The 14,829-nt window shown below is 52.4% G+C and overlaps 1 protein-coding gene across 2 annotated transcripts in view; it reads right to left on the bottom strand.

Moving 5' to 3' along the window:
* Nucleotides 1–4,311: 4,311 nt before the first annotated feature.
* KY (kyphoscoliosis peptidase) overlaps nucleotides 4,312–14,829 on the bottom strand; it is a 50,658-nt gene continuing 40,140 nt past the window's right edge. The window contains exons 9-11 of one of the 2 annotated variants that reach the window (XM_011958178.1): nucleotides 14,509–14,697; nucleotides 12,984–13,174; nucleotides 4,312–8,864 (exon numbers count right to left, since the gene is read on the bottom strand). In XM_011958178.1, the coding sequence (XP_011813568.1) occupies nucleotides 7,969–8,864; nucleotides 12,984–13,174; nucleotides 14,509–14,697 (1,276 nt within the window). In that variant the 3' untranslated portion in view covers nucleotides 4,312–7,968. The remainder of the gene's footprint in view (nucleotides 8,865–12,983; nucleotides 13,175–14,508; nucleotides 14,698–14,829) is intronic. The other variant, XM_011958179.1, reaches the window with a different exon arrangement.

The following is a 14,829-nucleotide window of genomic DNA, read 5'->3' as shown; positions in this document are numbered from 1 at the left end:
GCTAGTCATGACCCTCTTTTCTACTGAGCCCAAATTTGGCCTCAGAATCTGTCTAAACCCAGTACCCCAGGCAATGATGACTAAACGTCCAGAGTGCTGGTTTAATTGGAGAGAGAGAATCTCTTGGTGGGCCCTGTCTAGGTGGCCTTCTCATTCTCAAACCTTCATGGCTTGGCGTTGCCACTGGATACACCAAGCACTTCGTGGTTCTTTGTCTTTTTTATACCTCGTCCTGCAGGGGCTCCTCTTCAGAGGACCAGCCTTGAGGATAACTGTGCTCAAAGAAACCACGAGTTCGAGTGTTCCCTGGAGCATTAGTTTCCAGTATATCAATGGGCTTCAAGACAGTCCCACATACTTAGGCTTTGCTGTAGAAAATGTTTATGCCTTTAGACCCTAAATAGCTGTATTTGCCATTTTGCAACTCTTTCCCGAGAAAACAGGTTCTTCTGGGGCTTTAGAAGCTTTCCCATTGTTTGTTGGTCTCTGTTTGGGTGGGTGGGAGTGGGATCAGCAGGTGCCCTCAGCTAAATGTTTATGTCACTTTGGGTTAAACAGGAGCATCAAGCTTAGGTGATATAATCTTCAAACAGGGCCATGGGGGAAATTTGGAGCAGGAAAAAATCTAGATAAAGGAAAGAAAATTCCATTAAAACTGTTCACAGCCAAAGAATCCCTGACCACCCTCCGCTACCCACCTTTACATCCTTGTCTAGTCAAGACCAAGTCCTACTTTCAGGATTTGTTCTATCTTCCAAATAGTCAGTATGTGTCCTCTTTTAGATATTGGACTTGGTAAAGGGCCTCTTGCTTTGAAGACCACCATTAGCTGCATCCTCAGCCTCCTCTAGGGTGGTTACTCCACCCCACATTCCCAGCCCTCCCCAGGATGTGGCCCTCTTCTGAGAGAATCTTGAGTTTACTTCCTCAGTGTCCAGGATGTGGCATCCAGAGTCGGGCAAAAAGCACACGGGCCAGCCCTGGTGAAATGGGAACATGCGTTGACAAATGCTCAGTGGATGGTTATGGACTGCTGGGCCATAGTACTTCCCTGGCCCTGTCTTCCTAACCTCTCTTAGTTTTCCCAGTGAAACTTGCCAAGCATTTACAAGCACCTACTGTGTGCCAAGGGGCAGAACCAAAGCATGTGTATTCAAGGAATTCACATCCAAGGGGCAGAACCTCCAAGTATTTCCTCAATCCCAGAATCTTGTAGAAGGTTCTGGCTTAACAATGAGTAACAAAGTGTGACATGAACATGGAAGATGGGCAGATAATTCCCCATGGCTTGGGCAGTGGGAGGACTAGGAAGGTCTGACAGAGTGGTGGGCTGGCCTGATCCACGAAGGCCAGGCAGGGCTTCCTCAGGCAGGAAAAGGTGTCCTGGCTAGAAGGGACAGCACGTATAAAGCACGCTGGTGGGAGGTACATGGCCTGCCTGGTGTCACACGGTTGATGATTCTAAGGGGCTCTCAGGGAGAGTCATAGGAGACAAAGTGAAGAAAGCAGTATGAGGCCAGAGTGAGGGTCTAGTCTCATCCCTGAGCAATGGGGAACCATTGGTCGGTTTTAAGTAAGAGTGCAGCGTGGAACGATCCTCTTGGCTGTTGTGTTGAGGTTTTCCTGGATGGCAGGGGCAGGAGGGAGAGAAGGAGAAATAAGAAAGAAGCTGCCTTTCATCAAATTAGTCCACAGCACCTTGCAGGTGGCCCTTGGAGTACATGTTTATCCTATGTAGAAGCCCCTGTCCCTTCCACAAACCATCTTGTGAAGCCCCTTCAGTGACTGCTGGATCCCAGAGGGCTTTGGGTGTGCTCCCTCCACACATAGAACCCTCACTCAGTCTTTCCTGAACCCTCTATAGCACAGGCAAGTTAACTTGTGTGTGCTGCACAGGTCTCCCTTCTGGAAGAAGTTGCTGATTCTCTGCAAGGAGTGTAGGTAGCGGAGAGTCTCCGGCTGTTAGCACCTTCAGGGTCTGCCTGAGCTTTTGAACTGAGGCCAAACTCTTGCCAGGCAGCCCCTGCAAATGACTGAGCATGATGGTTTCTCTAGGGCTTGCCATTTCTGTACAGCTCCAGATACCTCTAATAAAAATCTTTGTTTTGGAACTCCCTGTTGGGTTGGCTGGGACTTGGTCAGACTTGCACCATTGTCTGAGCTTCTGTCTGCCTCCTCCTGCTTCCCCCCTCCCTTTTGCCTTCCACAGGTATTGCCTCCAGCACACTGTTTGCATTCCTACTGTGTCTCAGCATCTGTTTTCCTGGGAATACAACTGCCCACCTGAACATATGATCTGTGCTGCTGTTGGTGCAGGAGGACAGGAGGGAAATAAACTGGAAGCCATGGACGTGGAGAGTCTGGCTTTGAGATGGAGCTTGTTTACCTGCAGGTGGGGCTCCACTCCTGCACCCTGTTGAGTCCCCCGCCTGGCTGTGGTACGAAGAGCTACCCTGCATACCCTCACCCAGTAGTGGAGTAGGCCGAGGCAGCCAGTATGGGGTCCGGCGAGTGACATGCATCATCGAAGGTGCTTATTATTTTGATGAAACACAACACATTTCTTTCAGCCCGTAAAATCAAAGATGTGCAAAAAGGCTGTTTTCAGGGTGTAAAATGCCCCTTGTTTCCCTGCGGTAGTGCATAGCTATTATGCCTCTGGAGCCTTTGTGCGTTTTTCAGGTGTGAGTGACACGAGGCTGACTGGGTGGCCTTGGCATCTTGTTTCTTTAGAGAAAAAGGAGGAGACAGGGCTTCTTCCCGATTCCCTATAAAAACCAGTTTTTGTTTGAAGACCTACCTTTCCCACTAGTACCTAATACCAATTATGTCTTTCCAGAGATGGTGAGCTTCTTCTGGTAGGATTTCTTGGAAACCTTGTCTTAATAACCCAATCATCCTGGTGTGATAAGAATATATGAATGGGAGGCCAGTGTGGACAGTAATAGGGCCGAGAGGCTTCATCTCCCCATAGAAAGTATAAGACACAGACAGTATAGCTGAGATGATGAGGACCTGGGCTATAGCGGGTCGTGGGAAAGGAGAGAAGGTGGAGTTGGGAGAGCAGTGGGAGGTGGGACACATCCAGAAGGGACTGGGTTTCATCACCATTAACTGCCACGAGTCTAACTTAGTTATCTGGTTGGATAGGGATGCATTTACTGAACTGGGGACCCAGGAGGAGTTGGGAGTAATTTGAGGGAGAGAAGTAACTCCAGTTTAGCATCTTTTGACTCGGAGATGCCTGAGATGTCCCAAAGAGGACATCCCAGTTAACTTTCAGTTTCCTTTAGTTCTGCTTGCAAAATCAGACAGAAGCAACATCCTGTCAGAGGCTGTTCTTCCCCTTTGGTCCCTCTGCTGGGCTTTCTCCAGCCCCTTGCCCTCAGGCAAGAGAGGAGCCAGCAGTGCAGTCTGCCAGGGGCTCCAGGGGCAGGCTCTTAACACAGCAGGGCCCTTCAGATGTTCTGTAACTGACAACCCCAGGCCCACTGCCTGCCAGCATCTGTTCACAGAGACACGGCATCACAAACTCTCCGGACTGGAAGGGACGTTGGAGGTCATCCACTCCAGCTTTGGGGATGGTATTTTCAGACTGTTCTAATAACTCAAGAGTTACTCCTTCTTTTGTGCGGAAGACTGTTTCTTCTGACTTCCTCTTAATATGCTATCAGGTCTCCTTCCTAAGGAGAAGCATGCTGGGCCTCGTTTTTGTGGATCTAGCAGCGAGAGACATGACGAAGCCAGATTTGGGAGCACAAGTTCTTTTTGTCCTTCACACTACAGCTACGAGAATGGTCTCCATGGTTACAGCAGCTTCTCAGAAATGTCTGGATTTTTCATTTTCTGTATTTCTCTAAATATCTAATTTATGAATAATCTGCTTAGGTGACCCCTGGAAAGTTTCTGCATGTATATGAATATCAAGAAATACATATTTATATACATTCAAAATAAAAGAAAAGTAGGCTGATAGGCATTTTTGGTAAATTTTTTTTCTCCCACTATAAAAATAAATTAGGATTGACTTTAAAATTTTCAAGTTAAACAAGATTCAATGAAAGAAACAGTGCCTTCATGTTCTTCAAAGGCATGTGAGCCATAGAGTGGCTGAAGCTAACCTAATTATGTTTTCTTTAATGTGAAATAGCTATTTGCCCGACATTCCATTTGCATCTCACCGTCACATTCAACTGGCTGGGACATTGATTTTTTTCTAGGGCTTCCTTTGAACATGAAAGTGTTTTTCCTGTTTCTCTCCACTCCCCACCTTGTGAGATCCATGATAAGAATGAATCAATAATTACATTGTTGGATAAAAATGAATATAAATTTTATTGAAAAACAACACCAGCAACAACGTGGGGAAAGCATACTCAACAGCCACCGGCCCACACAACTCAATGCACACATTATGAGAAGTAATCACCTCTTTCAATTGCTGACTACTTACTCCAAATGAAAAGAAATTATAGACCTAAGATAAACCGAGGTGGGCTATAGAGGCACACCATCTTTGAAAATTTTGCCAATAGCACATGATGTAGTGATGCTGTTAACTCTCTGTTTGCTGCAGACAGACCAGGATATCTCAGGAATTAATTGCTTTCGAGAAGAGAAAACCCACTCCTTCTAGTGAACATGGCATCTAAAACCTCAGACCACTGGGAAAACTTTTCTCCTTTTCAAGTCCTTTGAGAAGAGGATTTCACAAACTTTCTTGGCAACTCGTCCCTCCTGCTTAACAACAGGAAATAGTTCTTTATGTCTAGCCGAAATCCTTCATGCTTCAGTTACTCTATTTATTTCCTTTTAATCTCAGCAGGCAGGGAGGAGGCTGTCCTGGTAGGACAATGTAACATATGGGGAACTCACAATGATCATAATCGGATTGAAAATGGAGTCCAGCTGAGCTGGTGGCACTTCTGAAACAAGCTGGAGAGAAGGGAACTGCAGTCATGGTGGTAGTGCCTCTGCCCACCGCTCCTCCGCCCTCGGTTCCCTTCTGCCCTGTGGCCTGGGGGCTGCCATCCTGAGAATTGCAAGCAGATACCCTCTGAGTTTGATCGGTTCCAATCCTTCATTGGTATAGTAATGAGTGTAGTCACAGCTGTGCCATCCAGTCCTATGTCCAGTGCTTCTGTTTCAAGAAGTGATTTCCAGGCAAAACCGTCCCATCACATCCCTTGTCTTTTCAACACAACAGGTTGCCCCCAGGATGCCCTCACAGCTTGTGCGTGACAAAGATGTCCTCCGTGTACCCATGAGGAAGCGCTGAGAAGCCACGAGAAAGCACCTAGTGATTTTAACATAAACATTTCCACAGCATTTTCAAGTTCTGCATAAAAAGCCCGGTGATAGAGCGGCCTCGCGGCGTACAGAGCCGGCAGCTCCGCACTTCGGACACCTGGGGGCGCCCGTGCCATTCCGCCGGCGACTGGGACTCGTCGCCCGGGAAACAAAGATGGGGATTTGAAGAAAAGCCTTCAAAATGCAACTCCGAATGTCTACCCTGAGCAGCATGCGTGTAAAAATTCATGAAGATTAGATTTCATTTCATGTATTTTTACTTCAGTGGAAAGAAATGCAGGTGATTTTCTGACTGCGCCTACAGCTGTCTTTACAAAGCGGGTGCCTGGTTAAATGAGAGGGAGGGGCTTGCTGATGCCCTGCGGTGCTTTGAGAGGCGGGGCCTCCCTCTCTGGTGCTGGGGACAGCTCCTATTTCGCTGGGTGGCATTCTCTGTATGCTCCAGGATGTACTGATTAATTATATTACATATCGAAAAGGTATGGGGTCTCCAGCAGGACTAGGCGAGGCAGCCAGCGCGGGGTCCAGTGAGTGACATGCGTCATCCAAGGCACTTATTATTTTGATGAAACAAACACATTCCTTTCAGCCCATAAAATCAGAGGTGTGCAAGAAGGCTGTTTTCAGGGTGTAAAACTCCCCTTGTTTCCCTGTGGTGGTGCATAGCTGTTATGCCTCTGGGGCCTTTGTGCATTTTTCAGGTGTGAGTGACACGAGGCTGGCTGGGTGGCCTCGGTGGCAGAGACTGCAGAGGGCGCAGGACCAGCCCAGGACAGTTCAGCCCCCCAGGGGCGACACCCCTTGTGCTCGATGCCCCCGGTCTGTTGGATGATGGGCACCTTTGTGAGCTGGCTCTGGGCTAGGCCACTCTGCTGGGTGGCAGTGGGGACTTTTAGGTGAGGGATCCCGTGGGATAATGAACAGAAGTGTCCGGAGCCTGGATCTTCAGTCAGGACCCAGGCAGGGGAGGCTGCTGCCACCTGGCAGTTTCCTCACCCTGTGCTCTGGATGGCCAGGCCCACTTTGTTCACCTCTGTAGCCCAAGCATCTGGCACTTACCAAAGCACCCCATGGACATTTGTTGGATACAGGGATGTGAGGGTGAATGCCACGGAGGAAGCTGTGAGGGTCCCAGCTGGCCCTGGCTGTGGCTGAGCCTGGAGGCCTGAGGAGGGGCAGTGGGGAGAGGTACCAGGTAGTGCTGGCTCTCAGGGGTGGGGGGCACTGAGACAGCCAGGGGCCATGGAGCTGGAGAATCCAGGAGTTCGGGAGGGAGTGTGTCTGTGTGCCAGGATGGTTCTGCAGGAGCCATGTGGGGCCTCTCTCGCCTTTCCCTCTCATGTGCCCTTGTTGAAGCCAGCCTTTCCTCCGTTGTCATGGCAACGGCAGCCTGAGGCGCTGCTGAGGGCCAGCTGGGCAGCCGAGGCCTCTCAGTCTGGCCTGAGCAAGCAAGGGGCCCTGAGCTGTCCCCATGCAAGGTGAGACTGGAGGGGGGTGTCTTCTCAGAGAAGGGAGGAAAGGAGATGGGATGGGACGTTTGCTCTGAGACAGGCACAAAAGCTGCTCCCGTGCAGCTGGAAGTCTTCCCAGCCCTGGCTTTGCTGGTAGAGACGCTGGTGGCAGGCAGAGCCCTGTCAAGGTGTGAGTCTCCTCGGCATTGCTGCACTGCACTACTCACCTGATCTGCAGCCAGGTCCTTATTCACGGCTATCCGCAAGGCTCCTCAAGGGCCTGGCCAGCCTCTGGAGGCTTCCTGTGGAGGCGGGGCAGGGGCCTGAGACCCAGGCTCTGCGAGGGCCTGGAGGGCACTCCAGGCCTTAGACTGAACTAACTACCCTGTGCACTCCTATCAGAGCAGAGCTGGAGGTCTTACATCCTCAGACACAGGCTGCAGCTCTGCCGACAGTGTCCCTCCCACCTGCACAGCCACAGCGGGCATGGGCTGCTCTTTGCTTTGGAGTCTCCTCACAACTTTCTGGTTGTCACATTCCTGACTATACTTAGGGACGATGGAGATGATCAGCTTCCAGCCAGTTGTGGGTCAGCTAGATTCCTCACCACACCCTTTTACTAGGCTCTTGAAGAACAAGAAGTAGCTAATGAAGAAGCAGCAGGATGCGGAAGATGATCGGGTCTGGGAGGAGAAGATAGTCCAAGATTCCCTGGGGGCCCGGAGCTGTCGAGAAGCACGGTGATGTTGCTTGAAAGGGGCTCTGTGATTCAAGGACAACTCAGCCTTGCAAATCATGTCCCCTTGGGCACGGAAGAGAATTCTCTAAGCATCATGTGAAAAGCTGTCAACCTGGGCAATATCCCTGCTTTCCCACATCAGCCCTACAACAACAACAACAACAGCAGCACTAACACGAGAAGGGGCATCTGGATGCAGGTGTACAGTTTACAATACCTTAGATTTACATAGCACCTTTTTCTTCTAAAGAGCCACTGCTTCTGTCCCCTCAGTCACAGCCACACCTGAGTGAAGCCTTCGGAACACAAAGATCACAGCTCCTGTTTCAGAGGAGGGACACTGAGGCAGAGGCCTAGAAGGGATTTCATGCAGACTCAGTGGCGTCCAGGGCTCCCTGCACTTCCCTTGAGCCCTCCCTGGGGAGGTCTGGCTTGGCCCTTTGGGAGGGTAAGACCGGGGCACAGGCCTCACTGGGCATTCACTTTGTATTTCAGGATGTAGGAGTAGAAGTTGTGGTTGGCATTCTCCAGCACCATGACATAGACTTCCTGGCAGCCAGCTGTGCTGCAGCTGCCCTCCCAGTAGCCCTCGTGGTTCAGGGTCAGGGGCCATGTGTCCTGCCCCTTTACCAGGACTTTGGCAATACCATGCAGCTTCAATTTGAATGGGATGTTCCGGTTGGCAGGAAGCACACCCGACAGAGGCTCCAGCAGCTCATTGTCCTGCCCCCAGTTGCCAAAGCTCTCAGGGAACATGGGCCAGTTCACCTTGGTGTTGGCACAGCATAGGAGGTAATTAAAGACAAAGATGTAGTTTCCTGGTTCCTGCCTCTTCTTGACAAAGATCTTGAGGGCGAACTTGCCGGCATGGGGCAGCTGGACTTTCAGCTCGGTCCGCTTCTCCCAGTGCAGCTGGAAGATGTAGCGCCGCTGTGCCTCCTCAGTGATGGGGCCATCATCCCCGTGGAGGGAAGCCAGGACGTTAATGCCCTCCTCCACGCCAAAGCTGATGGAGCAGCGCCCATCGCTGGTGTGGATGATAGGGTCAGGGTGGGAGGGCTTCGTGATACCCATCTGCTCCGAGAACCAGCTGGGGCCCACAGGCTGGTGAAGCTCAGCAGGCAGCCGGACACCCATGTCCACATAATTGCACTTGAGCGTGTACTCCAGCACTGAGCTGTAGATGTCGGAGTTGCCCTTGGCAAAGATCTGCAGCTTGTGAGTGCCCATGGTTGGAGGGTACACCTCCAACTTCATCCCGTTCTTCCTGAGGCTCAGCAGCCCATGCTCTTGCTTGCCGTTGAGCATGAACATGAACAGTGTTGGGGCGCAGCTCTCAATGGTGACCGTGGCCTTCCCGTTCACTGTGGAGAGAAAGTCGGGGTCAGCAGAGATGGGTCCAGCATGTGCTGATGTGCTGGTAAATGTTTAACAACTGTCTCCCTGGGAGAAAAACGTCTTGACTTATAGTGCTTGCCTATTTCCATGGTGTCAATACTTTCACCACAGTCCATTTCAAGCACCCAATATGACTTCACTGAGCGTGGCAGCAGCCAGTGGCAGTGCACCGCTGGAAGGGTTCCCTACTCCCTTCAGGTAGTTTTCTTTGAGATAAATGAAAGCTAAGGGGCCTCTAGAAAAATTTGTCCCCAGCGGTATGTGTGCATCCTGCCCATTTGATTCACATTAGATGAAGGTTGCCTGTGTCCAGAGAGGGTCATGGGGCAGGCGGGGCACCTTCTCCCCCAAGTATCAGGTCTAGCTTTCACCTTACTCCCTCCAGCATCTATCTAAGTGTCAATGCTGTCGTGTCAACACATTGTCCTTAAAACTAGTGAGAATGGCTTCACTCCCTGCACAGGAGGTTGGGGTGGGGCAGTTCCCTGATCCCCACCTCCCCGACCCCATGCTTCTCACATAGATATATCTTAGCCATGTTTCAGGAATGGGTCCTGAAAAGTCAGTGTGTGCACAGGAGGGTCTTTTGCAACCCCCACACTGCCACACACCACCACCCCCGCCGCCGTCTCTCCCTTTGCTCTGCAATTTCTTCTTCATCTGTCCTGGTCATTGATTTTCAGGGAGAATTCGTCAGTTCTCTAGTCTTTGTAGCCCATGAGGACCCACCTGCCTGGTCCTTCCTGGCTCCCAGGGCCACAGGGAGGGGCAGTGGCTTCTTAGAGCCTGGCCCTACTTCTCTCAGAAACTGGTCATCCGCTCCCAGCCCCAGCAACCTCCCCAGCCCTGTTCACAGTTGAGCGCAGAGGAAGGAGAGAGGCTGTCTGATCCCCGTCACCAGGAACTTTCTCCTAGCTTGGGTTCTTGGTAGGGGAGGCAGAACACTGTGCCTGGGCTCTAGGATAACGGCCTGAATAGACTTCCCATTGAATGTGCGTTCCATGCCAACTCCCACCTCAGGAATGGGAGAAGCCCACATGGGCCAGCGTGATGGGGAGGCTGCTTAGACAGCTCCTCTACCTTCTTCACGGCTGTTCTACCTCGAAAGCTGTCCCAGCCTTCTCAGATACTGCCCACTCTGCACCTGCCCTACACTCCCACATGTCCCCCCACTGCCTCTGTTTCCCCTCTGCCCCTCAGCTTTCTGGCAACCCAGTGACTTCCCTCTGCCCCCACCCTCCAGTGACTTCCTAATAATGAGGCCCCTTAGATCTTAGAGGACCTAGGCTGCTGGCCTCCATGCCTTCCTCTGAGTCCTCTCCTCCCTTTGCAACCCCCACTCTTTGAGGCCTGGCCCTCATCCCACTCTCTGAGCACTGCTTAATTCCAATGCCATTGCTTCCCCTTCTGTTACACTGAAATCGTGTGACTCTTTGTGCTTTAGTGCTATTTTATTTGTCTACTTGCTTTCTCTACTGCCTTCAGCCACTGCATGCCACATCTGTCCCATGGTAACCTCCAGAGGAAAGTGACCAAGATCAACAGACTTGTTATCTCCTCTTGGTGAAAACCCCCCTCTCCCCTCACTTCTGAACTAGCTCAGTGGGCAGAAGCTACCTCAGCTCCTCACTGCCCATGGCCCCTGTCCTGTTCCATCTCACAACTGGCTGTGAATCTTTTCTGCACAGTGAGGCCCAGATCCCCCTGCGATTCACTTTTGATTGTGGAGCACCACCCAGCACCCCACAGAGCAGAGCTCTGAAGCTGGAGACCCATGCAGAGGCCTGTCTCTTCCTGCCTCGCCAGTATCAAGCACTCTCTCAGATCCTCCAAGGCCACACCCTTCCTGCCTCAGGGTCCTCCCACCCACTCCTCCCTCCCCACCACTTCCCCCAAACCTGGATAAGGCCTCGTGGTAATGTCCCGATGGCAAAGCAGCCCACCTGGACCCTTCACCTGAGGCTGAGTTCCCTGGCAACCTCTCTCCTAGCCCTGGCTCTCCTTCAGAGAATGTTCCACTGCTGTAATTCATCATGTGAGCACTTTTGTGTAGTGTCTGAACTCCTTGCTGGGCTGTGGGCTCTGTGGTGAAGGGGCCAGCCTGTTTCATTTTCTGCCATGTCTTAGTGCCTAGTTGCGGTGTCTCACCCAGAGGGTTCTTGCCAAAGGTGTGTTGAATGACTGGGAAGACTTGAAATAAAGGACTGGTCACCCCTGCAGACCTCTGTGGGAGCCCACGGGCTCTTCCAGTCCCCCCTGCCTCCTCCACCTCTCCTTTCCCCTCCCTGGTGCTCTTCTGGAGCCTGGCAGCTTTCCACCCCCTTAGAGGTGCCCTCTTCCTTCCCTTCCTTTCTGCTTACCTCAGTTTCCCTATTTTGCTTCCTTCCCCTCCCCACTCTTAACTAGCTACCACAAAGAAATACTCTGTAAATATGTATCAGATATATGGAATCATATTTAGGTTTAGATTTCTATGAATTAAGGAATCTGGTGTTTATATTTTTATGTCTCTTAAAAAGGCAAACTCCACTCAGTGGCATCAGTTTGGTATTGCTTTGACCTGGTCAGTTCTTTCCAATGGTTCAATGGCCTATGATACATTGAACAAGCCCTTCATCTATTGTAAGCGCAGGAAATGGATTCCCGAAGTGAGCAACTTCACACTGTTATTTTAGCCGCAGGAGCTGCCAGGTATTTGGAGTTGGAAGAGTATGCAAGAGCTCAGCAACCTGGCAAAGGAAGCCATTGTGTGGTGGAAGGGACAAGTCAGTTGGAACTAACTTGGGGGCACCTGTGCTTCTGACTGCCCCCATTGCCCTGCAGTGTGGGTGGGAGCTCCCCAGGGGCTCTGGGCCACCCACAGGCACTTTGTGCTAATAGTCAGTGTGAGCTCAGACCTCCTGTCCTGGGTGGATGGAGTCCCCAGTGGCAGAGACAGTGCCGCCAGGCAGTCCTTTGCTGAGGTGTGGGAGGCTGGGCTGACCTGACTTACAGGGCTCTGCAGTGTGCCCAGGCTGTGTGCCCAGCACTGGATCAGGTGGCAAGGCCTTGGAGAGGCATAAGAGACAATCTTCCAGAGAAGGACCTGCTTTTTTGTGACCAGTTCTGGCCCCCCCAAGGTAGCCCCCATATGCCCCAGAGTATGCAAACATACTCAGCTGCTATGGCTCCATGGTGAGGGTTGGGGGAGCAAATGTCAGCCCAGGCCAGCCATGGGAGATGGCTAAGCTGGGCATCCCATACTGCCCCAGGGGAGTGGGCTGGAAACCGCTGGGTCCCGCCTCCAGAAGGGAGGGGTACTGAGCCAGCCAGGCAGAGGTCTGGAGCCTGGCCCTCATCTAGGGGTGCCTGAGTTTGGAGGCTGGGGGCTTACTGTGTCCCCTCTTCTCCTCTACTGTCTAAAACATGTCCATCTCTGTCTAGCTACTATGCCTGTTCTCTTTTCCCAAGACCCAGCTCAGTGGCCACCTCCCTAAGGAAGTCTGCCCCAACTCTCTGTCTTGGGTGGGACTGCCCCCACCTGTCCTGGGAGACCCCTGCTGCTCCCCACCCTTGCTGGTTGGGCCACCAACACCCAGATTCCAGCTCTGCTGAGGCCAGGTGTTCTCTCCAGCAGGAGTTGGGGAAGAGAACACAGCAGACCAGTAGCTTCTGTTGGGCACCTGAGCCCAGAGGCTATGTGTAGCGGGGGTGACGCAGTCCTTGTCCCTGCTATGTGAGCTGAGAGAGACTCACCCAGCTAGGAACCACCCAGCCCTGGCTTCTGTGACAGGCCAGGCTGTGCGTCCAGCCCTCAAGTTCTAGGAAACCTTCAGCCTTCAGATGCATCCCTTTCTGGGTTTATGCTAGTGTGAGTGAGCTTCTGTCCCTGCTGATGTGGCCCATGGCCCTTCCCTGCCCTGATGGCCTGGGCTGCCTCAGCAGCCCCCACACATCCACATGCACACACAAGCTTTGTGCTAAGCTCACAGGCCATGCCCCTGGGAGGGCATGCCCTGAAAGCACAGTCTCAGGCGGGCTGCTGGAGGACAGTGCGAAACGTTCCATCCCTGCTGCTAGCACACTGGCACCTGCTCCAGGCTCACCTGTTCTGATCATGGAAGTCTCCGGGTGGGCACTCAGCATCCCTTTGTTGTAGAATTCACTCTTGTGATACATGTTGTTCTCAAACTGCCTCAGAGATTGAGGAGGTTTTAGCAGCTGCCAGTTCTTGTTGTCTGGGAAGTGGTCCTCGATGAACAGTGCAGGATGGGTGAGGAAGTAGAACTCATTGTAGCTGCAGCAGAGACAAGCTGGTTAGCAGCCAGCTCTGTGTAGAGGAGGCGGGGGCCCAACACACCCACCGGAGCGGTCCTGTGGACACCCTGGATGGAAAGAGGTGCCATCTCCAGCTCTAACATGGGCACTGGAGACTCCTCCTCGGTGGATGCTTCCAGAAATTGTAGCCAAGGCAGGGTCTGAGGTCGCTTCTAAGGGAAGGCCACAGTGCCCTCAGTGCCCTAGGGTGTCGTGGGGAAAACTGACTCCCTCATGCTCAAAGACAATCAGAAGTTCAAAGGGGGCAAAGGCATAGCCTGTGGAACACGCAGTGGGGTTGTGGGAAGACAGGGAGACAGAGCGCTTGAATTCACTGCCTCCATCTACCACAGTCTGTTTCTGTGCTGTGCAGCTGTGCTGGTGGGGACCTTTTGTGGCTCTCCAGGACCGACTGGAGTGCTGACTTTCCAGGTGTCAGTAAAGGGGATCAAGAGAAGAACAGGGAGGCCCTTCCTGAGACGGGGGAGGCTTTGCTCTGCCTAAGAGGAGCAGTGTTGAGAATAACTTGGTAAAGAGGGCATCTGTGAGTGCGTGAGCCCTGCGTGTAGGATGTGTGTGCACATGGCTTGTATTTGTCCCATGTGTGGGAGTGTCAAGATTTAAGCTGCAAAAATCAGACAGAGCACACTCATGTTTCTGAATAAAAAGGGATCTGAGCTGCTGATAGCATCATGATCCATGAAGAATATTGTATGTAGCCTCAGGTTAAGGCCAGGGTTGGCCAGAGCCCCAGAGGACAGAAATGCTGCAGTCCCCTGGACCCCAGCCGCCCTGCCCCACTGTGCCTCACAGTGACCCTGCACCGCCAATAGCGCCCCTTCCCCCAAAACCACAGCCCTTTCCTCAGAAATGTGATACGGCCTCACTCAGACCAGAGAGGAGAAGGAGCCTGGTGTCTGGGCAAAGTAGTAAGAGAGCATTCTGGCATTTGTGCCTGGTAATGCGGTCAATGGCCAAAGTCTGGAAGGGAACCTGCCAACAGCTAAAGAACGCTATTAGCCCTGCCTTTCCTCACGTGTGACCTGGGGGCAAATGCTCCAGGCTTTCAGTGCTTTGGTGGAAGGAGTTATAGAGGGTCAGAGGGGGTGTTTGTCAGTGGAGGGTGAGTGACAAAAGGGTGTGGGTCCCCACAATTGGCCTGGAGCCACTTCAGAGCCGGGGAGGGGTGGGCGTGGGGCCTCCTGGCTCTCCTTCCCCTCCCACTTGGCCTTCTCCACCTGCTGCTTCATGCAACCCAGCACCTCCTCCACTTCCACCTGCCAGATGCCCAGCAGAACTGAGACAAGTACTTACAGGAAGGTGAATTTGGAGGTGGTAGTGTCCACCAGGCCGCTGCCCCAGGTGCTGTCCACCAGGTGCCATCTTCCCTCCAGGTACACAGCATTCCAGGCATGGTCAAACTCCCCTGAGAAACTCTGCCCTGTCTGGTAGCCGAAGCCCTTAGAGTAGCCAGGCACGGTCATACACTGCACTCCGGCGATCCTGGGGGCAGGACAGGGGGTCTGAGAGGGGGATCCTGCTGCGACTTGCCTCCAAGTCTGTCCATGGTCTCAGGTTTCAGGCATGTTTGCTGCCCATCAGTCCTCCCTGTCTATCCTTTTTCTTGCTTCTTGT

Source organism: Colobus angolensis, unplaced genomic scaffold (assembly GCF_000951035.1).
Source record: "Colobus angolensis palliatus isolate OR3802 unplaced genomic scaffold, Cang.pa_1.0 Scaffold46, whole genome shotgun sequence".
NCBI classification, from domain to species: Eukaryota; Metazoa; Chordata; class Mammalia; order Primates; family Cercopithecidae; genus Colobus; species Colobus angolensis.
This window is presented reverse-complemented; position numbering and strand designations above follow the sequence as displayed.